Source organism: Epinephelus lanceolatus, chromosome 6, assembly GCF_041903045.1.
Source record: "Epinephelus lanceolatus isolate andai-2023 chromosome 6, ASM4190304v1, whole genome shotgun sequence".
NCBI lineage: Eukaryota > Metazoa > Chordata > Actinopteri > Perciformes > Serranidae > Epinephelus > Epinephelus lanceolatus.
The window spans coordinates 30,967,996-30,995,995 of record NC_135739.1 but is presented as its reverse complement, the minus strand read 5'-3'; the positions used below and the strand labels follow the sequence as shown (position 1 = coordinate 30,995,995).

The following is a 28,000-nucleotide window of genomic DNA, read 5'->3' as shown; positions in this document are numbered from 1 at the left end:
GGTTAGCATGTGGTTATGTTTAGGCACAAACACCACTTAGTTTTGGTTAGGAAAAGAGCATGTTTTAGCTAAAAACACCCACGTTTGGTGGCACAAAGCCGCTGGAAACGCAATGATGGGTCACTACAAAAAACACTTGTGTGGGCACAAATGCTGCAAGAAATGCAGTGATGACTTGCTAATAAAACACCCAAGTTTAGGGGAAGACACACTGCTGGAAACACAGCAACAGGTTGCTAAAAAAACACCTACGTTTGGGGGCACAACCACTGCTGGAAATGCCTAAATGTCTCGCTAAAGAACAGCCGGTGTTGTTGTGTGTCAGTCTCAAACAGTGGTCAGCAGCTCGCCAGCCTTCTCGCCCAGATGTTACACCATCCGCCATCCTGTCCACCTCCTGATGACAAAGGCAGTCAACTAATATACCTGTGAATGTATAACAAGAAACGCAGCCATTTAATAGCTGGTAACGGCACATTAAACATAGTCGTCTGTGTAGCAGGAGCCTTTTAATCTTTATCCATTATTATGATGACCAGTGTGGCTGTTTAATTGAGAGATAACTTTTAACTTTTAGTTTTGGCTACAGTACATTATTATTTGAGAATAATGCCATGAATAATAAAAAAGCACTGTATATCTACACAAACAAAAACAAACCCAGCAACAAATTTGAATAGCGATGACTTCTGACAGAGTGACAGCAAGTGAAGTGCTCTTGCCTTGTCTACATGAGCCAGTGGAGTCATCTGTCTCAATAACCATGTTCAGTATTTCACAGATATGATGAGACAGGAGCTGTGTGTACTATATGTATTTGATTGGGTCTGTGTGCATGCTCACCACAGTGTGAATAAAAGTGGGCGGTTGGGAGGTTTGTGTCAAACAAGATGTAATAGTTTTAGATGTCTGTGTAATGTAAATGAGGGAGCAGCGCTCAGCTAAGGGAGGTGCAACATTTCAATGTAAATTAGAAATGTGAGAATCATTGCATATCTCCAGTTTGTTCTCTCCTCCTCCTCTATTCCACCAAGACTGGCTCATTCCCACGGACCCGTCCCCTGGTTATTATCTCCCATCTTATTTGAAACATCTGTCTCAATAATCCTGTGTTATTTCACAGACATGCTGAGACAAGTGACTGCGAGGAGGGTGACAGGAGGTTAATGTAAATGAGGAATGGTCAAATCGTATCTCGGGTTGGTTCTCTCCTTTCCCTCCTGCCAACATTTCTGCAGATGGCAATCCGTTATTATTACTATTCATCCTGGGGATTTATCATAATTAGCTGAGCTCAGATCCCAATCATTTGGCTGAAAGAATCAGCACATTTTGTGATGGCACAGGATTATGTCTTCCACACTTTGCTGATTTTAGCAGTAATATGTGTTTATCTTTATTTTTTTTTTGTTTGAGCATTAAACGCCTGAGTCAACTTTTGCGTGTGTTCATGAAAATGTGCGCCAGTCTTGCTGCATACATGCATTTGAGTTTGGTCATTCGATGTGTCTGTGTGCATCTGCTCAACTACAGAATGTGAATCTGTGGACAGCCCAGTTGCCAGAGGAAAATATTGGAATTGTACATTTCTGCAAACCTCAGATACGTTACAGTTGTGCACTACACATGTATCATATCAATGTGTCTAAAGTGACGTAGCTGTGCTTACATGTATATGAGCTGACTTTGTTATCGGGGAGCGGAGGGTATGGTTGATGGCGTGACACCTGGCTGAGACAGCTATCAAATGTCAGCCTCCACCAGGGGTTGTCCCTCGTCACCAGTTCTGTTTGTGATATTTAGAGACAGGAGCTCAAGGCGCAGATGGGAAGAGGAAAGTGTCCTGTTTTGGGACCTAGGAATTGCATCACTGCTCTGAGCAGATGATGCGGTTCTGTTTACTTTATCACACTGTGACCTCCAGCATGCACTGGGGCTGTTTGCAGCCCAGTGTGAAGCAGTCAGGATAAGAGTCAGTACCTCCAAGTCTTAGGCCGTGGCTCTCTGCTGGAAAATGGTGGATTGGCCCCTCTGGGTTGGAAGAGAGTTACTGCCCCAAGCAAAGGAGTTCACAAGTGAGGGTAAAATGGAGCGTGAGATGGGCAGGCGGTTTGGCGTGGCATCTGCAGTGATGGGCGCATTGCACCAAACTGTTGAGGTGAAAAGGGAGCTGAGCCTGAAAGCAAAGCTCTCAGTTTACTGGTCCATCTACGTTCAGACCCTCGCCTATGGTCATGAGCTTTGTGTTGTCATCAAAAGAATGAGGTCGTGGATACAAGCGGCCGAAATGAGTTATCTCTGTCGAGTGGCTGGGCTCAGCCTTAGAGATAGGGTAGGGAGCTCGGACATCAAGAGGGAGCTTGGACATCAAGAGGGAGCTTGGACATCAAGAGGGAGCTCGAAGTAGGACTGTTGCTCCTTTGCCTCAAAGAAGGCCAGTTGAGGTGGTTCGAGCATCTAGTCAGGATGCCTTCTGGGTGCCTCTGTTAGTGGTTTTCGGGAACATTCAACAGATAGGAGGCCCTGGGTCAGACCCAGAGCACACTGGAGAGATTTTATATCTCATCTGGCCTCAGAACATCTCGGGATCCCACAGGAGGAACTGGAAAGTGTTGCTGGGGAGAGGCGACTGGATTACCTTGCTCAGCCCGCTAGCCCTGCGACCCCGCTCAGGATAAGCAGATGAAAATTGATAAATGGAAGGAAAGGGAAAAGCAGAGGGGCCCCAGAACAGAGCCATACAGCAAAATATAATACTGCGAATGGAAATAAAGTTTTCTTTGACTAAAGTCTTCCTGACTGAACCTGGTATTTTCAGCCAACCATTAACTTTTCCTTACCATAAAAAAGGGTTGTTTTTTTTTTTGCCTAAACGTTACCAAAGGTTAGCCACAGCATCGTTCAAATGTTAAGAAATGTAAAGTTTCAACACATCCACGACATAATAACGCCCAATATTCCATATAGGTGGTTTACAGAAACGTAAGATGCCAACATTTATCCTGACAGTTTGGTTGTTGTGGATGTCTGCTCACTCAGTGTGAAACAGTGTGTGTGGCTGTGTTTAATTCCATATTTCCCGATAACAGTGAATGTGTGCCACGCATTCTTGTGGCCTCCACAGCCATTGATCATGTCTGCCTCCATTCCCTCAGCAGAGCCAGTCCAAAACACAAGACATGAATAATTAAACAGCCAGTTAAAAAGACGAATGAGTTAAATAAACCTGCCCTCCGCCGTTAGAGCAAGCACAAACAAATGCCCATACACACTTGCACATACACACACACTCAATAGGTCACTGGATGTGGGTTTTCCTCAGACAGTGAATGAATAGCTGCCTGGTTTTCATTTCCATTGGGGCTTTTTCTGTGCAGGTAAGAGTTGTGAATGACTGATTACTGTTGGATTGGAATGCACTCCAAGTTGGCCTGATTAAACAACCACAACAGACTCTGAAAACAAATGCACATCTTCATAGACAAAAATGAGGAAGAGAAATGATGATGGCCTGAGTGTTGTATTCTTGTGTGTTTTCTTCACTTTGCTTACATTAGAGTAAATGTTTAAGAGTGTTTATGAGGGTTTATTTCTCCACCAGTGACTGAGTGTGTTTTTTTTAAAATGCTGTCTTGTGCTATGAAATTTGTATTTTTATATAGAAGAAACGAATAGATGACATTGTCACGCTAATAATAATACAACAAGCCAGCTAAATCTAATGTGTATGTGTGCGTGGTTTTTTGTCCCCCCAGCCCTGCTTACGTGTCGACCTGATGAGTTCCAGTGTGGTGATGGATCCTGTATCCACGGCACCAAACAGTGTAATAAAGTTCACGACTGTCCGGACTACAGCGATGAAGCTGGCTGTGTCAACGGTAAGTGACTGATGAGAGTACGAGATGTTCAAAGTGAAACTCACACCTGTGTAATATTCATTTTCACATATGCACTTGGCGCAGGTAGCCGTATGGTAGTTTTTCATCTGAGTGTTGTGGCAAGATTCATATTCCATATTCTACAGCTAAGAAAAGTGGTAATGCAATCCTTACAAATGTAATTTCTGTTCGCAAGGCATCATCTCAGTGCGTTTTTTTAGTCCTTTTGTCATACTTGATTCACCCTGAAAATCCATCCAATTACAACTTTAATACCACTAAGAAGATTCACAGGGGATACAGTAGAAAGAAGCACAGATGGCTGCAGTTGGCTGCACTAGTTGAATCTGCCCCATGAGAAACTGTTTAAAGAAGTAAGATATGCACTGCTAAAGCAACATGGCATGAAGGAATGGGAGTGTAAGAGGCCACGGTGTCGAAGTGTTTTAAGATGCTCAGTATGTTTGTGCCTTAAATCTCATTGAACGTATTAAGTGTTCACAGTGAAATGTGACTGTGGAAAGAGAGGGGCATTATTCCATTTGCAAACAACAGTGATACAGATATATTTTACTGCATAGGGCAACACATCACCTTATGTTTATATATTGTGGCACAGAGAAAAGCTCAAGGTCATCTTTACACAATGTGCCCAGCTGTGAACTTTATGTTGAAGCCAGTGTTTTGAAGTGCACCTGTGAACCTGAAATTGATTTTTTACTCCTCATAGTTTTCAAAAAGGGCATGGTAGAGAACATGTGTGCATGCCTCTGTGGATGCATTTTATTTTTTATTTTAGTTATTTATGTACTTTTCTCTTATTCTTTTTTCATTTTGGGGGTGGTGGGGGGTGGAGGTGGCGTCCTGTATTGTACATATATATACAGTACAGGCCAAAAGTTTGGACACACCTTCTCATTCAATGCTTTTTCTTTATTTTCATGACTATTTACATTGTAGATTCTCACTGAAGGCATCAAAACTATGAATGAACACATGTGGAGTTATGTACTTAACAAAAAAAGGTGAAATAACTGAAAACATGTTTTATATTCTAGTTTCTTCAAAATAGCCACCCTTTGCTCTGATTACTGCTTTGCACACTCTTGGCATTCTCTCCATGAGCTTCAAGAGGTGGTCACCTGAAATGGTTTCCACTTCACAGGTGTGCCTTATCAGGGTTAATTAGTGGAATTTCTTGCTTTATCAGTGGGGTTGGGACCATCAGTTGTGTTGTGCAGAAGTCAGGTTAATACACAGCCGACAGCCCTATTGGACAACTGTTAAAATTCATATTATGGCAAGAACCAATCAGCTAACTAAAGAAAAACGAGTGGCCATCATTACTTTAAGAAATGAAGGTCAGTCAGTCCGGAAAATTGCAAAAACTTTAAATGTGTCCCCAAGTGGAGTCGCAAAAACCATCAAGCGCTACAACGAAACTGGCACACATGAGGACCGACCCAGGAAAGGAAGACCAAGAGTCACCTCTGCTTCTGAGGGTAAGTTCATCCGAGTCACCAGCCTCAGAAATCGCAAGTTAACAGCAGCTCAGATCAGAGACTAGATGAATGCCACACAGAGTTCTAGCAGCAGACCCATCTCTAGAACAACTGTTAAGAGGAGACTGCGCCAATCAGGCCTTCATGGTCAAATAGCTGCTAGGAAACCACTGCTAAGGAGAGGCAACAAGCAGAAGAGATTTGTTTGGGCCAAGAAACACAAGGAATGGACATTAGACCAGTGGAAATCTGTGCTTTGGTCTGATGAGTCCAAATTTGAGATCTTTGGTTCCAACCGCCGTGTCTTTGTGAGACGCAGAAAAGGTGAACGGATGGATTCCACATGCCTGGTTCCCACTGTGAAGCATGGAGGAGGAGGTGTGATGGTGTGGGGGTGTTTTGCTGGTGATACTGTTGGGGATTTATTCAAAATTGAAGGCACACTGAACCAGCATGGCTACCACAGCATCCTGCAGCGACATGCCATCCCATCCGGTTTGCGTTTAGTTGGACGATCATTTATTTTTCAACAGGACAATGACCCCAAACACACCTCCAGGCTGTGTAAGGGCTATTTGACCAAGAAGGAGAGTGATGGAGTGCTGCAGCAGATGACCTGGCCTCCACAGTCACCGGACCTGAACCCAATCGAGATGGTTTGGGGTGAGCTGGACCGCAGAGTGAAGGCAAAGGGGCCAACAAGTGCTAAACACCTCTGGGAACTCCTTCAAGACTGTTGGAAAAGCATTTCAGGTGACTACCTCTTGAAGCTCATGGAGAGAATGCCAAGAGTGTGCAAAGCAGTAATCAGAGCAAAGGGTGGCTATTTTGAAGAAACTAGAATATAAAACATGTTTTCAGTTATTTCACCTTTTTTTGTTAAGTACATAACTCCACATGTGTTCATTCATAGTTTTGATGCCTTCAGTGAGAATCTACAATGTAAGTAGTCATGAAAATAAAGAAAACGCATTGAATGAGAAGCTGTGTCCAAACTTTTGGCCTGTACTGTATATATATATATATATATATATATATATATATATATATATATATATATGAGTGTGTGTGTGTAAAATAATTGCAGGGTCTCATAAATGTAGTGGAATCATTGTTATAAACCATGGTTAAACTTGCAATGTGCAGGAGGGGGGTCTTTTGGCAGAAAGGGAATATAATATTCATAATTACGTTTTCATTAGTGTTTAATTACCTGAAACTAGGAACTGTTGGGTTTTCATTAGCATAAAATGAGCCCTTCATATTTACATAGGGGGCAAGTCCTTCTCCTTGGAGCCCAGGCCTGTGGGAACTGTGCTGGGCTTTGCAGACAATTTTCGTAGTGGCCAAACAGTGGTACTGCAGTTTCCAGGGTCTGTCACATGATGCCATTGGGCCCAAAAGACTTTTTTCCCCATAGACTTACATCAGGAAACAGATGCCTATAAATCAGTGGATACATTTTATTTTGAGCATCACAACCAAGATTTAATCAATTCGGTCCAATAGCATTTAGAAAGTCAACAAGAGCCACAAGATTAAATTATTTTATCCCCACTCAAGTTAGTGGAGCCAGTAGAAGTTGGCCGCTTGGTTTCTCTCAGCTGCTTAGCCATGCTCGATGGCCCTAAGTCTCTAGTGCACCTGCTCTATAGGCCCAATGATGCAGAAGCAGCACTGATCATCTTGTGCATTTCATACAGCGGACATAGAGCGATTTTGGCTTCATGCGCCACTGAGCAACTTTCACAGAAATGAATTGAGCCCGGCCGCCAATGCTGTATCCAGATCTTTTAATACATCCATGGTGGAGCCCACCATGTTGCACCGCCATGTCTCTACTGAACCCAGAAAGGACCCTCAATCAAGAGAGGTTACCTGAAGGCAACCAAATTTTCTCTACAGGTTTTCAAAGAGAGGGGTGAGCGGAAGGGTATTCAGTTGGTTGCAATCCACAACCTCACTGCTAGATGCCACTACATCTGACATACTGGACCCTTAAATAAATTAAAATCTTATCTATGGAAATCTCTGACATATCTTAATATTGCTCTCAATAAGCTCCACCGGCTATCTATTATCAAAATGGTATAGTAGATAGCTATAACTAATCACTTTAGCTCCTACTGTGAGCAAGAACAATCAACTTCCTGGCTGACTATCTGCACAAACTGCAAAAGAATTTCACAGTATTGTTTGCAAAAGCATCATAGTTACAATACTGTATCTGCCAACCTACTTTTATATACAAAAGAATAAGAAAATGTTTTCTCTCTGGAACTGTCTGTGCTACCAGTCATGGTATGTTAGCAGTTTGCATTTTGGTGGGATTGGGTTTTTGTTGTAAATTTGGTTCAGCTGTTCAGGATTTGTTTAAAACACCTACTAACGTCCCTGAACCTTGTGTGTGTCTTGCTGAAATGGATGTAGTTCAGTAAGTAAGAACCTGATCTCGAACTTTGTTGTCTCCACCACAGTCACAAAGTGCGACGGGCCAAGAAAGTTCCGCTGTAAGAACGGGGAGTGTATTGACAGCAGCAAGGTGTGTGACAATGTGAAAGACTGCAAGGACTGGTCTGATGAACCCATGAAGGAGTGCGGTAAGATAATTAGTCTCTGCTTCTCTTCACACACCTACATACCCACATACCCATTAGCTCTTTCACCACCTCAGGCATACATGGATGTATGTACATGCTGGTGTAATAGCACCGATGCACACGCTCATACCCAGGCATCATCAACTGCCTCTAATGTGGGTGGTCACTCATCTAAGTAAAAGGAGCTTCATTTGATCAAGGCAGGGTAAATCAGGACATTTCTCAACTGCCTTGTTATGATCAAAGAGCCAAGCGACTCTGCCCTCTAGTGCGATCTTAGCCAGGAAAACGTGACCGGACTACATTAGCCATAAGGAACCACACAGATTATCCACACACCATAGATAATTACCACTTAGCGAGCTTCTGTCACGGATCTTACATCACAAGCAGTGCAATCCAGCTCCAAACAGAGTGAGGCAGTTCAGAAGAACATACCTGTTAATTGAAATCCATCAAGTAAATATAGCTTGTAACTTTTAACTGTTACACAAGTACAAGCTGAAGTCTCTTAGATTACTCAAGGGAACTGCACTTCACTCACAGTCCTGCTCTGAAGTAGAGTGATCTCAAGCCAGGCATCTGGGTATCAAATTATATGTGAGAGTGCTGCCCTTTCAGCGAGCTCTGATCTTGAGGCAGATGGATATACACTGTAATGAGATTGCCCTGTAACCATAACATTAATGTTAAACATGATGTTCAGTATATCACAAGGCAGACTTGCACCTCCTCTTTGTTGTAGCTATATCTGGCAATGACATTTTCTGCAACAGTGAGAACGTGATAGTTCCAAGGCCAGGACAAAGCAATGCAAAATGACTCAAAATGAAGTTATATTTATGTTAAGCGTCACTTACTATAAGGCGGTGTGTGTATCCTTACCATACCATACCATACCAATTTGTTTATATAGCACATTTAAAACAACAGAGCTGAGACCAAAGTGCTTTACAAGTAAAAGAAAAAACAGGTCTAGCAAATGTTTTGAATGGAATTCCTAACTCATAAAACATTTGCAATCATGTATTTTTTACAGTCATGTTTACTTGGTTCTACTGTCCTGCATTTGTTGTAGGGCTGGGCAATAACTAGATATATTGATATTGCGATATGAAACTAGATATTGTCTTAGTTTTTGGATGTTATAATACCGCAAGAGTTATCTTTTCCCGGTGTGAAAGGCTGAATAACAGTACAGTGATGTCATTTTCTGAGCTTAACAGACTGTTTTAGTTGTCCCATTATTTGCCTTCACCCACTTAGTCATTACATCCACATTACTGACAAAAATCAAAAATCTCATTGTGTAAATATTTTGTGATAGCACCAATAGTCAATGTACAGTATTGTCATGATATAAGTATCAAGGCCTTTGGTCTTCCACAATATTTGATTTTTCCATAAGGCTGTACCCTCTTTCAGTAGTTACAACTGCCAGCTGTCTATCAGTGAAATAGTGTGAAAATGAAGGCAAGATGTGAAACACAATCATGCAACATGTTTTCACTCCCAACTCGTCAAATACAGACGCTTCGTCAGTGGCCCTATACGTCAAAATATGATGTGCTAGGTACCCTCCTGCATCAGTTTTGAACTCTCAGGGACAGTGTGTCAATTTACACTTGTTACATGCATTTTTCTTTTCAAAATAAATTTCCGTTTTCACAGGCAATGTACACTTTCTGCTCGTTAAATGCATAGTCTTTTTCAAAATAAACTTACAATGTAGGTTAAAAAACTTTATTTCTAGGTTTACCTCCTTAAGCTTAGGCAACAAAAGTACATGGTCAGGTTGAGAGAAAACATTATGTTTTGGCTTAAAATACGTGCAGTAGTTACTAACGTAATGTGACGATAAGCGATATACTGTGTGTCACCAGCATAGTATGCTACATGTACTAGCACACAAGGTTGTTATTAAAATAACTCCACTGACTTTCGGTTTCACACAGGACACAAACAGCGGGCTCACTGGTGAAAGTCCGGAGTTTGTTTGATCCATCCACCTCCACTCCCACCCGCCCTGTGTGAACCTTTTTGCTCTTTATACTACAGCAGTTGCTCAGAGTATCAAAAACTGACACTATTCATTTCACATGGCAGCTAAGGGTGCCTCTGTGACTCAGTGTCTGACACCAGAGCCACTGACCTAGCGTCAGTATTTGACGAGTTGGGATGAGACCGCCTTGGTTTGCGTGCATGATACAAACAAAACAAGGATCCACTCATAAAAAACACTTTGCTAGTGCTCAAAAACTCTTCAGGGTTCCTTTGAAATCAAGTCACACTGTATGGCCAAAAGTATATGAACAATTGTTTAACATCTCATCCCGAAACCATGTGTATTGATATGCTCTTATAACAGCCTCCCACTCCTCTGGGAAGGCTTGCCACAAGACTTTGTGTGCAGCAGGGATTTGGTGCCATTCATCCACAATTGTATGAGTGAGGCCACTGATGTTGGGTGACAAGGCTTGGCTCACAGGCGGCGTTCAAGCTCAAGTGTTGGATGGAACTAAGGTCAGGGCTCTGTGCAAGCCTGTCAAGTTTTTCCACATGGACCTTGCCTGTCATGTTGAAAAAGGAAAGAAGCTCTCCCCTACCGCCAAGATAAGTTTGGAATTGCTTAAGATTTCATTTATGCTGTACTAAGATTTCTTTTAAAGGGAAATTTCACAGATTCTATATATCAACATTAGTTAGCCATCAGGAGTAGCACTGAGGCTATGACAAAAAAGTAGTATTTTCAAATTCTGAGGAAGGTCACCAGGGTTAGTAGTCCTGCTTGAAAATAAGTTGTTACATGTGTCGACAGTGTCCACATACTTTTGGCCTATAGTGTATTCTGTAGTTGCTAGGATGAAATGAATAAGTTGAAACTGGTTTTCATGTTTTTACTTTATTTTACTGTAATACTATGTTGATACAGAGGTGATTTGTTATCTGATAGAATACATCGACTAGACTGTAAATTGTCCCAACTTTAGTCAAGTGTCTCTCAAAGTCTTTACTTCCTTCCATCTCTTTCTGTCAGTCTCTCTCCATTTCTGTTCTTGCTGTCTTTGTACCTCTCTCTCTCCGTCTCACTGTCTCACAGCAGAACCTGTAGCCTCGAAGCTTAAATCTTTAATGTAAACCGGTAATGAAGTACCAGCTTTAGCTTTCTGCAGCGATCTCTCTCTGCTCCCTGGAGGGCAGTTGAAAGACAGAGGAATAAATGGAGGTGCAGAAACGGATACAAAAAGGAAGGGACATAAAGGAAGCATAACTGAGAGGGAGTCCAATCTGTTCTGCTGCTCTAAAGTACTAAAAAAAAAACCTAACCTGCTACACGTGGCCAAGCTCCCTGTTGGAGAATGGATTAATTCCAGGTGCATTTGGCTGAGATTGTGGCTATAGGCCATGAACACACACACAAGCAGGCCCATGAATATACTATATACACTCACACACACACACTGGGTCTCTCCTTTTCTCTTCCTTTTATGCTTGATGTCTTTAACAATGGAAAGTTGATGTGTTCATAGCCACACTTGACAGGACTAACTTTTCCTAACTGGCAGCATGATTAAAACTATTCACACGCACAAACGTTATATGTTTTGTCTTTCTGTGCAACTTTTTCTTTGTATTATATCCAGGCTGGATTGTTCTGTCCAATAGCCTGCTGGAGTTATTTCACCATCATTCAACTCCTCTCCACTTCCCTCCCTTCTGGTGCCTGTCCTATCTTCTGTCCCTCCATCCGCTGTCCCTCTCTCTACAGGCCTGAATGAGTGTGCAGACAGCAATGGCGGCTGCTCCCACATCTGCAGGGACCGCAGAATTGGTTATGAGTGTGACTGTCCGTCTGGGTACAAACTCCTGGACAAAAAGACTTGTGGAGGTAAAGAAATCAGAAGTTATGTGACAAAACTATCGCCCTAATGCAGAAGACCGTGACTAATATACAATCACACCTTGTCTGGTCCTCGGCTGGTGCAGTCTATAGAGCCATTTTTTTCTGCCCTCCTCATGTTTCATCATGCTTTATGTAGCTTTGTTAGAGACCATGGGAGCGCCATGAGTTTCACAAGGTTTCTAGCCCAACTGTTTAGACCATATACTGGTAAAAGGAACAACTTGACGTATAGTATTGGGAAATGTGCTTCTTTTTCATTAACAATTAAGTAATGTGTAGGTATTCCATTTGTGTTTAATAAAAAACAAAGCCTGGGACATAACTTCAAGTAATGGTAAACTGCTGCAAGAACAACTTCTTTCAACCACTCCAAAGCGGACATATCTTCATTTTGTATCTTCTTTTTTGTAATACACATAGGGGCAAATTCAAACAAGAACAACTCGGCTTTTGCATGCACAAATAAGACAAAAAGAAACTGTAATTTTTAAAGCACTCACAAAGTGTGCACCCCTACTGCACTGCCAAGCAAATAGCGTCTTGGTGTTCCTGTGCCATTTGCATGTATTTAAATTAGGTAATGTGCATACGTTTGGTGCCCAATTGGCCCCTTCCTATGCAAACGAGATGGTTCAATTCACAAAGATCAAAGTTATTGTACGAGCATCTTCACAACGATGGTGTTAACTGAAGCACATTTATAAGGAGTGTCATGCTCACACTGTCCCCACTGCCTAAACTTTGGAGGAAGGCCTCTCTATACCTGTGGCGTCTGAGGCTCAGGAGGACGTCCACTAATCAGGAGATCAGTGGTTCAATCCCCGGCTCCTCTAGTCCGCATGTCAAAGTATCCTTGGGCACCAAATTGCTCCTGATGGCTGTTCCATCAGTGTGTAAGTGCACTTAAGCTGAGTAACAGGTGGCACCTTGTATGGCAGCCTCGCCCACTAGTGTGTGAATGTGACATGTAGTGGAAAAGTGCAAGTCATTACCATTACCACCTTATTGGTAAGGAAAGTTTTATTTATTTTTTCTTTACCATTGTTCTGCCTGTGTTTTTGGCACAAAGGCAACTTTTATGCGTTGCCATATGGATAATTTCAGTCAAATGCAAAAAAAAAAACAAAGGCAAATAGTGGTTGGAAGTGATGTGCAATTCCAGGTGCTATCAGCAGCTGCGATCTACTTTGTAAATTTGCCCCATAGAATTTGATATGTAATGATTTGGGAGAGGTTATGAGTTGAATGCTGTGACCAACAACCACTGTATGTAGTTGTAATGTAGTGTGGTTGTCAGGCCCTTTAGTAAATATGAAGATATGACCCTTTATTTAACTTCTTGTGGTATGTTTTAACAACCCAACACCATCCATGATGGTAATGTTATTTTCATATCTATGTTGCATAGTGCTGCTTGTGAGATGAATGCACAGTGATAAAGAAAAAAAAAAGCTTGTAACCCTCTGAAATCACAATGCCAGCTTTAGCATTCCCTCTCTTAAACAAGTAAAATTAACCAGATACAACACATAGAAAGAACAGCTTTAAAGTTGCTTGACAGTGATTTGTTTTACTTTGTGCAAAGCCAGGGAGGCAGTTTCCCCCTGCCTCACGTCTTGGTGCTAAGCCTGACTAAACACATCCCAAATCCTGATCTCAGTGAGATCAAATTGGTATTGATCTTCTCATCAGGCCGCGGGTTTGCTAGCAAACAAACATTTCCCAAATTGTTGGACTGTTGCTTTAAAGTTTTATTTGGTTTAACTGTTCAAATGTGCCACCGCTGTCTGTTCTCATAAACAAACCAGCAAGGACAATACATCTGTGCAGTTACTGGCGAAATATTCTGTGGACACAACATTTATATAAAGAAGAATTTAATACAGCAAAGCAGATGAAACATTTTCAGCCACCAGATCCTCTCTCTGACGAAATATATGGAATCATTTTTAAATATTTGCTAAAAATAACTTCAGATACACTTAAAAGCAATGATAGTCTTAGTACTGATCTATGCAAATGGAATTTAACTGGGGTTCTGGCAATTAAATTATTACTTAACAAGTAACAAGCATGCATATTTTTCAAACCAAGATCTAATCCTGTCTGTTGACGCTCTCGGCCAGATAGATAAAAATCCTAGAAACCCCATTTGAAGAATCAGAGTCTTCAATTGAAGTGAACATTCTTTGAAAATGATTGTTAACACAGCAGATACAGAAAATGTACTCTTCTCATTTCTCACTCTTCAGACGAACATGACTTTGTGTTTGTCTCTATAATGTTGTTTTGATCTGCATGTCTTTGTACAATGTTTCTCTCCACAGACATAGACGAATGTGAGAACCCAGATGCCTGCAGTCAGATCTGCATCAACTACAAAGGAGATTATAAGTGTGAATGCTACGAAGGCTACGAGATGGACCCTGCCTCCAAGACCTGCAAGGCCGTGGGTGAGCCATTTATCACACACAGACACACACATATGCATGCTCACACCCATTTGTTCAGGTAAAGACACACACCGTCATAGATGGATGTTCGCACAAAAAATACAGACATGGGCACACATGTACTCGAAAGGAATCACACGTCGAGACCGGCTCTTATATATACACCAATTACTCTCCCATTCCAGCACCCCTAGCTACCGAGGCGCATCCCACACTATTCTCACACTGTGGGATTCTGTGAAACGAGAGGCTCGCTTTGTATGCAGGCCTTGCGTGGCAATCTGTGCAAAGATAAATATTTGCCACCTTTTTCTGCAGTCCTCACTAATGAAAAGTTTGCAGCCAGCTGCCTCTGCTCTCCCTCGAGTGTCAAGGAAAAGGATGTTGTGTGGGGAGGGGGCCTGCCCACTCACCATAGGACACAAGCAGGGTCTGTACCCCTCGTTGGCCTGGGTAAACACTCAGAGCAGTGGTGTGAATGAAAATAAAATCTTGTCCTCAAAGCTGCACCAGGCAAGGTTGTTACTGGGAAATGGTCTGCCTAAATCCGAAAGTGAAGATGCAACTGTAGCTTTTTAGCTGCACCTAAGGATGCCTTTTGAAAAAGCTCCCCTGTGAATTCTGGGTGTTTTTAATCAGTCCCGCCATTCTCAGACTGTTACAGCTGGCTTTTCCGATAACAACGCTGTCTGTCAACAACCATTTAAAGAACTGCAGATAACGTTTACAGCTACCACTGACAAATTAGAGCTTCTGATGGGTAGTGATGTTACGATAAAGGCTGATATATATTTTACAGCAGTGTTGAAAGCAGGATTTCAAAACTGTACATTGTTTCCAATTAAAAGAATAGAGGGATATCTGCAGACATAGAGAGGGCAGGAAACTATAATCAGTGCATCATCAGTGCTTTGTCTGCATTATAAATTTTGCAGGAGACATAAAATCTGTGTTAATGCCTCGCAAAAACCCCCTCACCTAAATTGGGAATGAAACCTTTAACCGATTGAGTTACGCAGCAAATTAACTTTTTTTTTTTGTGGGACAAGAGAGAGAAAATAGTGTTACTAGTGATTGCCGCCATCGGTCTTAGGTTGAGTCATTACAGGGTGAACTGGTCTGGTAATGAGAGAGCTTAAAGCAGAAAGCAGGCCCTCACTCTTAAGCTAAGTGGCATAAAAACCACCATTGATTGCTTCATGCCTCTGTGTGTGAATCTTTATTACTGTTAGGCAGCGCAAACAGTCCTTGTCAGATGCCAAGACATTTATTAGAGGGGAGGATAGGCAAGCAGAGAAGGAGAAAAGATAAATGGATGGGATGGATGCATTGTATGAATATCTCAATGCACATTCGAGGTAATGCAGAGAGGCATCCGCGCTGTTGATTGTGGCACATGTTATAGTGTGCCAAAGGAGACGGCATCAAGAGGAAGAGGCAGGAAATGTGATGGGATTATTGTTTATGTTGAGGTTTATTTATTCAGAGGCACAAATAGACATGGGACCGCAAATGCAGAGATGTTTGCTTCGTGAAGCTGATGTAATGTGGACTTAATGAAGCCACATTTGCCTGTTAACTCGTTCCTCGACGCACATACTACATGTACGCCCGATCACACACATGCCATCAGCACACATTCACACTTTGTGATTCTGGTCACACAAATGAACATGTAGTTATCCCAAGGAGTCATGTCGGCATTCACACACAGATACTGGGCAAGAGTGTCACGTTCTCTGATGAGATGTGACACGTGCCAAGTGCCTATATCGTTTGCCGACACCGAAGTTCACGCTGTTATTTGCGCCTCCATCTCGAGGGCACACAGAAAAACACATCGTCATCCTCAAGTTACACGCAATGCTTTATTGTCCCGGCTTTTTCTACATGTGTTTGTTGCGGTTAGTGCAAGTTAAGCGTGTGCAGATAATAACCTCTGCTCTTCATGTTCTCCAGTGTACACAAAGTGCATTTCACTCTAATCCTAATGCATGGTTTCAGGCTCTGCAGATTAATTTCAGAGTAATAAGCAACTGCTACACTAGCAATGCTAATTAAAAGTAAAGTCCCAGATTGGAGCCATAAAGCGTTCCCTCTCCTAAGCTGGTATTTGTGAATGTGCGCGCGTGTTTGTATTAGTACATGGCAGCGTCCATTAAGTCCCCCCCGAAGAAAGCCTTGCTCTACACTAATTGCATTCGTTGCTTTTGTGTTTACACCTTCATGGGTGTGATGCCACTCACTGAGTCGTCGACTTGAGTTATTATTATTGTGTGTAAGAGGGAGAGAGAAGGAGTGGGGGAGTAAGTGTTTGTATGAGGAGGATGGATCCACACTGACTGCAGTTTCTTGACCAGTTTAGTCGTCAGTCATGAATTAGAGTGGATGCAAAATTGAATTTGACAGAGCCCAGAGCAAAAGCAGGGATGGAAATATGAATGCATACATTAGGAAAAATAACACCTGTCCTCTATTTCTCAATGCAGGCTGTTCTTTTTTGATGTTATCGCTCATTATTATCATTATTTTATGTCACAGCTGATCAGTCAACACATAGAGAATCGCTGCAGTACCATATCTAGAGAGAAAAGTTTTGTTTTCTTTTATAATTGTAAAAGTTGCTGAAAGAAAACAGTTTAATGCTGCAACTAGAGCTTCAATAGCTCTGATAAAAACTAACTGATAATAGCATTTCTGCTTTGGTCCTGATAACGAGGACATGTGGACAAAACCAACTAGTGTTAATAATGTCTTTGCTGGATTCAGCCATATACAGGGTTGCCAAACAACCAAATAATAGCTGTGCTGCAGATATGAAGTGTCACATGGAACAATGAACACTCACTCACTGGCTCTGCTAACTACCCTCATTAGCATCAACTTTATAAAATGGAAAAATACAAAGAAAACTTTGCAACTTAAAGCCTAGTATATATTGTAGCATTTTCAATAAGTTGAGTCGCAGTGGTTTGGTGCACTGAAATATTTAAACGTAGCCAACATCCATATGCAGACAATGCAGTTGCTTTTTAATGACAGTTACAAAACTGGGACCTTTTAAGGTAGTCAAGTAAAAGTTTCTGACATCTACAGACAGTAGTACTGTAAGGATGAGGACAAGAAAGACGTGACAGCATGGAATACATTACAGGTACACACACAACCTGGTTGATGAAAGCAGGACACGCTGTCACAACGACGCCGAGGAAATCTACAAACTGCCTGTGGACCGAAGTCTTGCTTTCTTTTCTTCTCTTGTTCCTTGTTCTCTCTCTCATCTACAGTGTACTGCGGGCTTAACCACAGTGCCAAGAGCAGTGTTTTTTTTTCTCCACACTTGACAGTTTGAGCACACACTTTTCAAAATGGGTTTAAAGCAGTGGTCAGATTTTCCCCATTGTCAAAAGATTTTGCCATGGGACCCGAGATGTTGTGGAACACTGTCAAACCTCATCTCAGAAGTTTTTGCTGCCGTTCTGGTCCTTTAATAGACAAGCACATAGCATTTTATTCTGTCTGCCTCTAGGAATGTTGTTAATGTTAATCCAAAATACAAATTTGCATGTATTTATTTCTCATCTATATCCATCTTGAGATGTATAATGGTCACAACTTTAAAATGTTGGTGCACAAATTATTAAAGGAAGGAAATGCAACAGTTTCTCGTGGAGACTGTGGCCATCCACCACAGAAATAATGAAGGCTTATATAACTTGCTTTGTCATGAGGAAAGCTAGCAAGTGGGATGACTTTTTGACTTTTGACAGAAGGTTCATTCCTGCTCGCTGCTGCAGCATCTCTTCATCACTATATAGCATGTGTCTGTGTGTCTTAACAAGCATGGCGATCCAGACATGTGTGTCTACCTCCAGACATAACATCATCCTAATAACCTCATCCACACCGCCATCGCCATCACAAGAGCTGCAGCTAAACTTCCCCATCATCCTGCAGAATTTCATATTTATTTCTAACCTTTCCGTCTGTCTTTATGTTTGCATCCACACTTTGCATCCACATCATAAACATCTGCTTTGGTGCAAATCAAATCAATGTTCCTGCAGTGCCTGGCGGCATTTCCCCAGCCCCGTATTTATCTTTTCACTGCATTATCTTAATTGGCTAACGGGGCAGAACGGCCCTGAACTGGCAGTGCAGATTAAAATATATCTAGGGGACCCTGTTCTTGTTAAGAAAGCTGACTGTTGCTCAGCTGGGATACATTGAGGAGAGATAATATTGCACTTTTTGATGACATCTCTCCTGTCATTGCCTGAAGAAAACAATGACTCAGCTGTTTTTCACTGCGAGGAGGACGTATTGCTGCGACAACGGTGATGAGGGATAAGAGATGTTGTCTTGAAAAAGTGAGTCAGGGGGATTGATGAAAGAGAGGTTAGATCAGTCTCTGTCCTTATTATACATACTTCAAAATGTTCTCACTCTCTTTTTCTCATCTTGTCTTCCTCGCTTCTCTTTTTTTCTCTCTTTTCCCCTCTACCCACCTGACTTTCTCCCCCTGCTGTCATTTGATCTGTTAATGTCTTTTCCTTCTTGCTTCCTCCCCAATTACATCCTCTTACTCTTCATTTCTCCACAACTCTACCTGCATCCATCACATTTGCTTGTGCCTGTCTCTTTTTTCTTTCTTCCCTCTCCCTCTCTCTCTCGCTCTCTCTCTCGCAGCAGGTGAAATTGATGGTTTCAAACCTAGTAGTCAGAGGAAAATGATTGGATCCAAACAGTAGTAGAAATGTAATATTTTCTCCCTGTGCAGTAGCCCATATTAAACCGGGGCTGAGGAAACCTATTGAGGGATGGCTGGCTCTGTGTGAGTCTGTGTGTGCATCAGTGTGACAGTGTTGCCCAACTTTGTCTCGTTACGTGGCATTTCTGCTTTACTGGACAGTGTGGAGTGGAGGGTGACATGACAGAGAAGAGTAAAGATAAAGGAAATAAGCAAGAAAATGAGATAGATGAGTACTTGTGTGAAGAAGAGCAAAAGTTTAGGATAACAAGGGAAACAGGCAGAGAGACAGATCCAGGGCAAAGCGGTACTGTTGAGCTAAAGTAAAGGGAAAGTACTGGGGCACAGTTTGATGAATGATGATGATGGTTTAGGTAAAGGAGTAGTAGTAGATGGATTTGGTCATGAGATAGTCTGACCAGCCGGATGTGGACTGTAGCTATAAGCCTGCCATTGCCCAACTATTGTGTCCCTCTCTTCTGCTATCTGAGTGTTAATGTTTTCAAGATCCCTTTTGCTACAGGAAACAACAATGACAACATCCGAGCTAACAAATTTGAAAACCTCTTTCACGCGCCTACATGGAAAGCCCAAAGCAGAGAGAGCACATTTCTCTGCCCTTCCACGCGGCTGCAAGGGAAGCCTTAAGGCAGAGAGAGCACACTTCTCTGCCCTTCCATGTGCAAATGAGGAAAGCCTGAGGCAGACGGAGCACACCTGTCTGCCCTTCCATGCGCCCACATGGAAAGCCTAAGGCAGAGAGAGCAGCAGCAAAGACCCCTAGGAACAGAACAGAGCAGCATCAGTGACAAACAGAAATGACATTGATAAGTCAGACACAGCATGAAAAGGAGGAGCTGGGGTGGAGGCAGGTTGCAAAGCGGCTTGCAGAGGAAGCAGCAACAGTAGGCAGGCCAGAGCAGTTTAAATAGGGTGCCCTGAATGAGATTTACCAATTGGTTGCATAGAAACGAATCATGTGATCTGTCAGCTGACTGCCTTCATCAGTCTGCTGCTCCATCAGTTGATTGGGCTGTTTGAGATCAGCTGATGTAGCTGGGATGTGAGCTGAGCTTGACATTGTGTCCTGCCTTAACTAACGCTATGCTCAACTTTTGATGAAGATTTAGATCTTGCAATAAGGCATGCCTGCTTTGTTCTTTCGGTGAATAGTTCTAGATCTACAACTTGTGAACACACCATGGAAAAGAACTGACTTTGTCTGGGAGGACTCTCATGTTCGATTTGAACTGTTTTCTGACAAAGTGAGTCAGAGATGATTTGCCACATAGTAAAGCGATACCTCAATACAGTCTTTTTTGGCCCTGGGCTCTGATCTCGGACCATCGCAACTCCCTGGATTGGCAAACTTTCTGATACCACTGTCAGCGAAGAAGCTCTCCTCCCAGAGAGCCTGCCTGGTTAGCACAAGCTAACACAGCAGCACTAACATTCAACACTGAAGCGTTAAAAGGTCCAAACAAACTTACACTGATACCAAAATGTCTCTGTCTCTGTCCTTAAACCATTTAGGTAATGTTAGCCATGTGATGCTAACAGTTAGCCCTGTCACTGTGTGATTTCCCCCTCAACAGTATTTTGCAAGGACAATGCCACTGCATCCTGAGCTTGGTGTTACCCAGGATAGGTGTGATTAGAGAAACAAAAGCAAGCCAAGTGTTTTTTTTCCCCTCAGAGCACAATGGTAATATGGTGATTCCAGACCTTTCTCAAGCGCTGACACAGCGCTCTGGAGATAGTCCTGGCTATGCGAGATTAGGTGTACGTTGTCTCTGCTATATGCAGGCATGTGCACAAACTATGGAATTTTTTGCCTGTATGTACAAAACATGAAGTTGACCTTGTCAACTGCATGAGAGTTATTCAAATGCTTGACTCATGCTCACCTTCAGCCTGCTGAAAAATGTGCCCCAGGTAACTGATGTGCCAGCCAACAGCACGTACTGTACACACCTGAGGAAGAGAACCCAGAAACACACTTTTGACAAGCTCTTGTGCTAAAAATAGAACGATGTGTCATGTCTAGTCGTTGGGCTACTTTATCCACCTGCACATTGTGCTTCATTACTTCATCCGGCAGCAGGACACGCACTCATACACACACACATACACACACAGGCTCTTTTAATGGATGTGATGTTTTTGAGCCGCCTTGCTTTCAGTTAGGCCCACCTCGCATAATGAATGTGAATAATTAAGTGAACAGCATTATGTTGTGTCAAAAAGTGTGTGTGTGTGTGTGTGTGTGTAGAATAGATTTTCCTTTTAAAATGTTTATTTGGATGATTTATTTATGCTCACATCATCAAAAATGCATGTGTTAAGGACCTAAATAGTACAAATGCAAAACAAGACCTCAGTTATCTTACATTTTGTTCCCTCCTGGGAATAACAGTCAACACTCAACACCACCCATGTTATCTTTGTAGTTAACAGTATGTGTAGGTTTTTAACAGAACTGCTGACATACATGTGAAGGGAGGAGAAAGGATTGGAGCACACTGATCAATCCGGAGTCTTTTATGGTGTAAGCAGACCAACATTTTGGCACTTCTGTGTCTTTGCCACAGTCAAGGCAAATATAGCCAATTAACATAGCAGCAAATGGCCACAAATGGCCAAAACATAAAGTAGGTGTACAGGTATCATTGGATATTTAGTAAAAATGGATAATGGCTCAGAGGACAGGAGTTTCCATGGCAAATGTTTCCTTGACATGTCATGTCAGCATCACGTTTAAAACATATTTTTTATATCACATCAAAAACTTTCAGGTCTTGATGACCAGGTAACACACGACAGCATGTAATATCTTCGAATTATACTGCCAGCGAGTAGCACTGGCATGAAAGTCAACATGACCTTGTCTGTCTCAGGCTCAGGAACAGTGTGGATTGCATTACATTTGCAATGATGCAGATAGGCAGGTTCACCTTTCACAGACAGCTTTGGGATCTGTGCTTCAATTTATGTATCCTTGTCAAGATCAGCAAATGTTTCCTTGTCACACGTACAATAACACACTTATGACTGACAGTATTGCAAATGGCCAGTGTCTAGCAGAGAGTGGGTTGAGAATGATACATGTGCTCTTTTGAGGTTGCAGTAGTAGGTTAATGGCTGTCAAGGGTCTCCACACATCTCCTGAGATTTGTGGTGTATCTGTCCAACCTTGCCGATGTCAAGTTGTAAATAAATAGCAGCGAATCAGGAGATGTGCTCCCACGTGATCTTAATGTGAATGTCTTCCCTGCTCCATTAGGAAAGAGTCCATACCTGATGTTCACCAACCGTCACGAGATCCGTCGCATTGACCTGCTGAAGAGTGAATACACACAGGTGGTGCCCACGCTGAAGAACGCAGTGGCCCTGGACGTAGACGTTGCCACCAACAAGATGTTCTGGTGTGATCTATATCATCGTAAAATATACAGGTATGCACGCAAACACACACACACACACACACACACACACACACACACACACACACAATGTACATATGATTTGTGTGATTTGTGGACTATCATTAAAGCCTGTATAAAGCCATGAATGGTACTATACAGGATCAGGACTGTAGGAGTTTGGATAACGTTCCCTGCTCGTTCCTCAGTCGTTCTGTCACCCTGTTTCTCCTCTACCCATCCATCTTGTCTGCTTCAACCTGTCACACCTTCTGGTACAGAGACAGTCGTACCTGGGGGTTGTGTTTGTGTGCATGTGAGTGTGTGTGTGTGTGTGTGTGTGTGTCAGTCACACCTGGAGGGCTGTGTCATCTGTCATTAAAAGGTGGAGCTGTTTGTCCTTCACACATACACTATGTGCACACACATGGGTAGGTATACCATGACTCTGTGTGTGTGTGTGGGTGTGTGTGTGCCTCACCCCAATGGCTGACAGGTAGTGGGAGGGGCCTTCTATCATCTCAGCTGAGCCATATGCTCTCTCTAATTTCACTGCCTCAATAATCACCACCATTATTCACCTGCATACGCACACAGGCACACATATGCGCACTGCCACACAAACTCAGAGATACACTCAAGGGCTTGTGACAGAGAAAGGACAAATTAACCCATTCGTCATCTGCTTTGGAGCCGCAAAAAACACACACACAGACACTTTAAATGGCCAGCAACAAGTTAATCTGTACAGTTAAATCTGCTTAGAGTTCTGCTCACCTTCTTGTCATCCTTTCAAAAAACTATACACATTTTATAAACCCAAAGGCATAAAAGTGTACCATCGTCCATTATACTGCTAAATTTCTGTTGGATCATATTATTTTGAAGGACTCTCAGTATATAAGCACCTTTCAGATCCTCTGCTCCTTTTGACTTCAGCATAAGGCTCTTTTAAAAGTTACAATGACCTGCTAGTTCAGAGGTCCTCAACATTTTTCAGGCCAAGGACCCCTTGGCTCAAGGAGATATGGAGCAGGGACCCTTTACTACATGCATTTAAAAAAAACTGAGTTGCACTTTAGGTAAATCTCTGAATACTTTTGGGTCTTCCTTTGTTAAGTTAGTAGCAGTTGCAGCAAGGCTAGGTGCATTAGCCTTATCCACTGCACTTGTGCTGGTTGTTTCTGAGGTGGACAGTGTGTCAGAGTGTCTTGCTTGAAGAGTTACAGAACGATCCATTGTGGCTCACAAGAATGCCTGTACATTTGGAACAACAATAATAATACTACAGCTAATTGGCCATTATCTTTCAATAGTGCATAAATGTTAGCTAACTAGTTCACCTCGCCATTATGGATAAGTGCCATACAGTGATTTAGTGTCAGCTAGCTCACATGTTTAGTTAGCCTATCTCATGTGATGTAAATTAAATGGGGTTTTTGTTATGACAAGGCCGTATTTTCAAATATATTTTGATTTTTGAAGGAAAAAAAACTTTAAGTGTCAAACAGTAATTTGGCCTCAGTATTTTTAGTAACTCTGAGGACCCCCTAGGAGTCGCTGACCCCCTGTTGAAGACCCAGGAGCTATGTCACAAGTACTTAATATGTATTTATTTATTTATTTCCAGCCTATTCCTCCATTCATCCTGCCTGATTCCAGATTTCTAGATTAACTGCTCTTACAGCAACATCTGTGTCAGATGACAATGATTTAGCGGTGACAGTTAGTTGTACCATCAACAGGCATGAACACAATATCAGACTGAATTAATGACGTGAAACAAGATGGCAACTGATTCTAATAATTTGGCTGCCTTTAAAACCCCACTTTGTTTCTGTTCCCTATGACGTGAAAGAGTCAGTGTCCCTTTTTATTGCTTGGCTGTTCGTGTATGTTTTAGGAATCCGTTCCTGTTTTAAAAAGTTGTACCTTGAAGGTTAGGGACATGATTAATCGCGCCCTTAACCCAAGCATCTTACATTCCCGTGCAGTACTCTCCCTCTGATAAGGAGCATTTTGCCAAATAGAAATAGCTGTGTATTTAAAAGTGATTCATCCTCATTGTCCCTCACTGCGACGGTGTGGTTTTCCAGGCTAATTAATAGTGATTAGCAAGCTACGGGTCGATGACTTGTTAACTTCTCCCTGTGATGGAGATGTCTGTTGCAAACAATAATACAGCCAATTAAAGATGCAATCTGCTCAGTAGTCTTGGACTCATCTGTCTCTGTCTTATTTCTTATTCCCGTCTGCCCTCTATTCATCCCTCCAACCTGTTCATCCCAGTCTATCTGAATATTTGTAACTAAAAACAAGGACGTGAGGAGTAAAACCAATGCTCTGTGAGAGTAAGACTATTTTATGTGTGATGTTCACAAGAATGGGATGCATGAAGAGAAATTATGATGTGATTATTATATTGGACAATGAGTAGCATAGACTATAGGTTGCTTCTGTTCGTCTGTAATCTACAGCTCCTTGATAGACCACTGTTGCACCAATTACATGAGGGATTTCATCTGCGTCCTCTGTGCTCTAGCCCTCATTTTAATTTGCACCTTCAGTGAAAGACAGGTGTTGGATCTCTGTAATAAACCCCGGGACACAAGAGAGAAGCCTTAGATTATCCATCACGAGACAGCAGCGGGTTAACTCTCCCCTCATCGATGAAGACGTCTGCGGTGGCAAACAGTAACACAGCCAATTAACAACACAAGCTGCTTCCAAGTCCCTCACTCATCCATCTTCCCCTCATCTTCCTCTGCAACCACCTCGCCAGCCTTTATTTAAGCTGCTCCTACAATCTGCACTCCTCACATTCATTCTGATAGGGTTTGATGATATGTGACGACAGGGTAGTGCATTTCCCGACCTTCCCACAAGGTTGTCTTTCAGTGGCTTGTTTTATACGACTGCAGATGTTGAGATGGGAAGGGAAAAGAAGGGACATAGGAATAGACGGACAGAAAGAAGAAAATGGAGAGAGATTGAGAAGACAAGAGACAGAAAGACACAGAGGGGGGGAGTGACCAAAACAGAGAGAAAGGCAGGTTGTTTTGTAAGCTGCTGATAGATAAAGAGAGATTCTTTCTCCCTGGGAGGTGCTGCTTGGTGGGAGGCCTGGGGTTTGCTATAGAGGTGTCAGCTTTGAGTGCCCCTGACATAGTATTATCTAGAGTAAAGAATACCTGTTCCCCACCACGCGCAGCAATAAGTATCTAAGGCACGTAGTACACTCAAGTCTTTGCTCACAAGAAAAGGAGACCAGAATAGATAGCAACAAATCAAGCAGAGTATAATTGTCCTTCTTTTTCTGCCTATTCCTAAATTATTGGGTATATCATGTTTTCCACGACATCAACTGAGACACCTCTCCTCTTCCATCCACCAGTGCTTACATCAACAAGGCCAGTGACTCATCCCAGCAGGTGACTCTCATCGATTCGCTCCATTCCCCCGAGGGTCTGGCTGTCGACTGGGTGCACAAGAACATCTACTGGACCGACTCTGGCAACAAGAGCGTCTCTGTCGCCACGGGAGACGGCAGAAAGAGAAAAGTCCTGATAGCCACCGAGCTTAGCGAGCCGCGGGCTATCGCAGTCGATCCACACCAAGGGTGAGTGGGAGAAGTTTTGGACAGATGGACAGAGAGGGTGGCAAAGGAGTTGAGGGGAGGGTTAGGGAAGGACGCGAGGGTGGCCGGACAAGCCGTGGGCATTATTGCTAATCTCTTAATAGGGGAAAAGCCAATGTTACTATAAAGTAACAGAATTTTTATCTAAAAATAGGCTCTTTACTACATCATCTGAGTGCTATTTGTGGCGCTGCACCCATCTGTTAGATTAAGCAGCTTAACAACTATATGGAGATACGACGCAGCTCTTGTCTACTCTATCTGCCTCTTTCCCTTTGTCTCAGATGTCTTAGGTTCCCAAAAGGACTCTTTTCACAACTCTACAAAGCTAGACTAGCATGAAATACATGCAAATGAAGCCTAGCTTTAGCACACACACACTGACACACACTTTTAAAAGCGGTCCAAGTTTCCAGCACCAGCAGTTTTACACAGTATCCACTTTCCTCTTGTGTCTTCAAGGCCTGTTTCAAACGGAAAACTACTTGATTTTGCAGAGAAAATGAGATGGAGTGTCAGATAGGGACACTGTGTGATAGGGTACAGTAGATTCAGTCGCATATTAATTGTCTTCTATAATTTGACTATGGCATTACACATGAAAACCAACTCACTGCTCCCGGAAAAGGTCTTTTTATCTTGTTTGCTTTGTTGTCCCCATCCATGTCTGACTGGTTTGTGTGTGTCTCTCCACAGGTTTATGTACTGGTCAGACTGGGGAGGTCAGGCCAAAATTGAGAAGGCTGGGATGAACGGGGTGGACCGACAAGTTCTGGTGTCTGAACACATCGAATGGCCCAACGGAATCACTCTGGGTAAGGAAGGACAGACAAGAATGCAGCTTTGCACATGCAAGGCTCATTGAAGTGTGCAGAGAAAACAATAAGATGATGCAGGGACAGGGAATTCAATCAGCTCCGAGAGCAGTTTTATAAACAAAGTTATAATGCTGGTATTGCTTTTGGATAGAGAGAGAGAAAAAATGAGTAAATACAAGACAAAGGAAGAGACAACAAGAGAGACAGAGTGAGGGAAAGAAACAAAAAGAGACAAACAGCAAGAGCTCAGAGAAGAAAATAGTCTCGGGGTGCTGCAACCCCGGAGTAGCTCTTATTGTTATAGCTCAGTTTGTGTCTGGCTCTCATCAATCAAGCCAGCGAACACGGGCCTCCGAATTAATAAGCCAGACACTCTGCGCCGTCAATACCTCCCATCATCCCTTTCAACTCCCTCCGCGGCACCAGCCAATTTCTCTCAGCTGCCCTTGCCTGAGGAGAAAGAGAGGCATGCAGTTGCCACACTCTGTGGAATTGAGGTGTCACTACATCTGTATGAAAACAAATTATTTTTTAGAGTAAGGCGAATGAGAGAGTTGGCCAGACCGCTGCTGAAGAAGGGGTGGATTTTTTTTTTTTCCCCCTTGGTCATTGATTTCATGCAGAGCAGCGAACAGAACAGTTGATTGTCTGAGTCAGGAGGTGAAGTTGTGAATGAAAATAACTCTGGTTTTTCCTGTTCTTTTTCTGGCATCATAATGTTGAATCAGTTCCTTTTAGGTTTACCCAGCTGACTAGCCTATTGCATATTAGGAATGTGATCAAGCTCCTGATTTTTGTAACTGACGTGGCCTCCTTATATTAAAAAGGAAGCAACAGTATTGTTACTGCCATTATTGCACCAGTGTGGAATTTAACCGGAATTTATGCTGACAAAACCTTTCAAATTTAAGAAAATACAAATGTTCTACTCAAGTTCTTTCACCTCATATGAGGGTTAAACTGCAGTACTGATTTGCAAAAACAAATTAATCTAGGGAAAATAGTTTGTTATATTTAACTTCAGATGCTGAATTAA

The 28,000-nt window shown here is 42.4% G+C and overlaps 1 protein-coding gene across 4 annotated transcripts in view; it reads left to right on the top strand.

Annotated features, from left to right (window-relative positions):
- The window catches only part of lrp8 (low density lipoprotein receptor-related protein 8, apolipoprotein e receptor), a 232,338-nt gene that overhangs the window by 169,141 nt on the left and 35,197 nt on the right, over window positions 1–28,000 (top strand). For all 4 annotated transcript variants that reach the window (XM_033621269.2, XM_078168965.1, XM_078168966.1 and 1 more), the window contains exons 6-12: window positions 3,756–3,878; window positions 7,858–7,980; window positions 11,750–11,869; window positions 14,212–14,337; window positions 22,371–22,542; window positions 25,904–26,128; window positions 26,843–26,961. In XM_033621269.2, coding sequence (XP_033477160.2) covers window positions 3,756–3,878; window positions 7,858–7,980; window positions 11,750–11,869; window positions 14,212–14,337; window positions 22,371–22,542; window positions 25,904–26,128; window positions 26,843–26,961 — 1,008 coding nt within the window. The remainder of the gene's footprint in view (window positions 1–3,755; window positions 3,879–7,857; window positions 7,981–11,749; window positions 11,870–14,211; window positions 14,338–22,370; window positions 22,543–25,903; window positions 26,129–26,842; window positions 26,962–28,000) is intronic.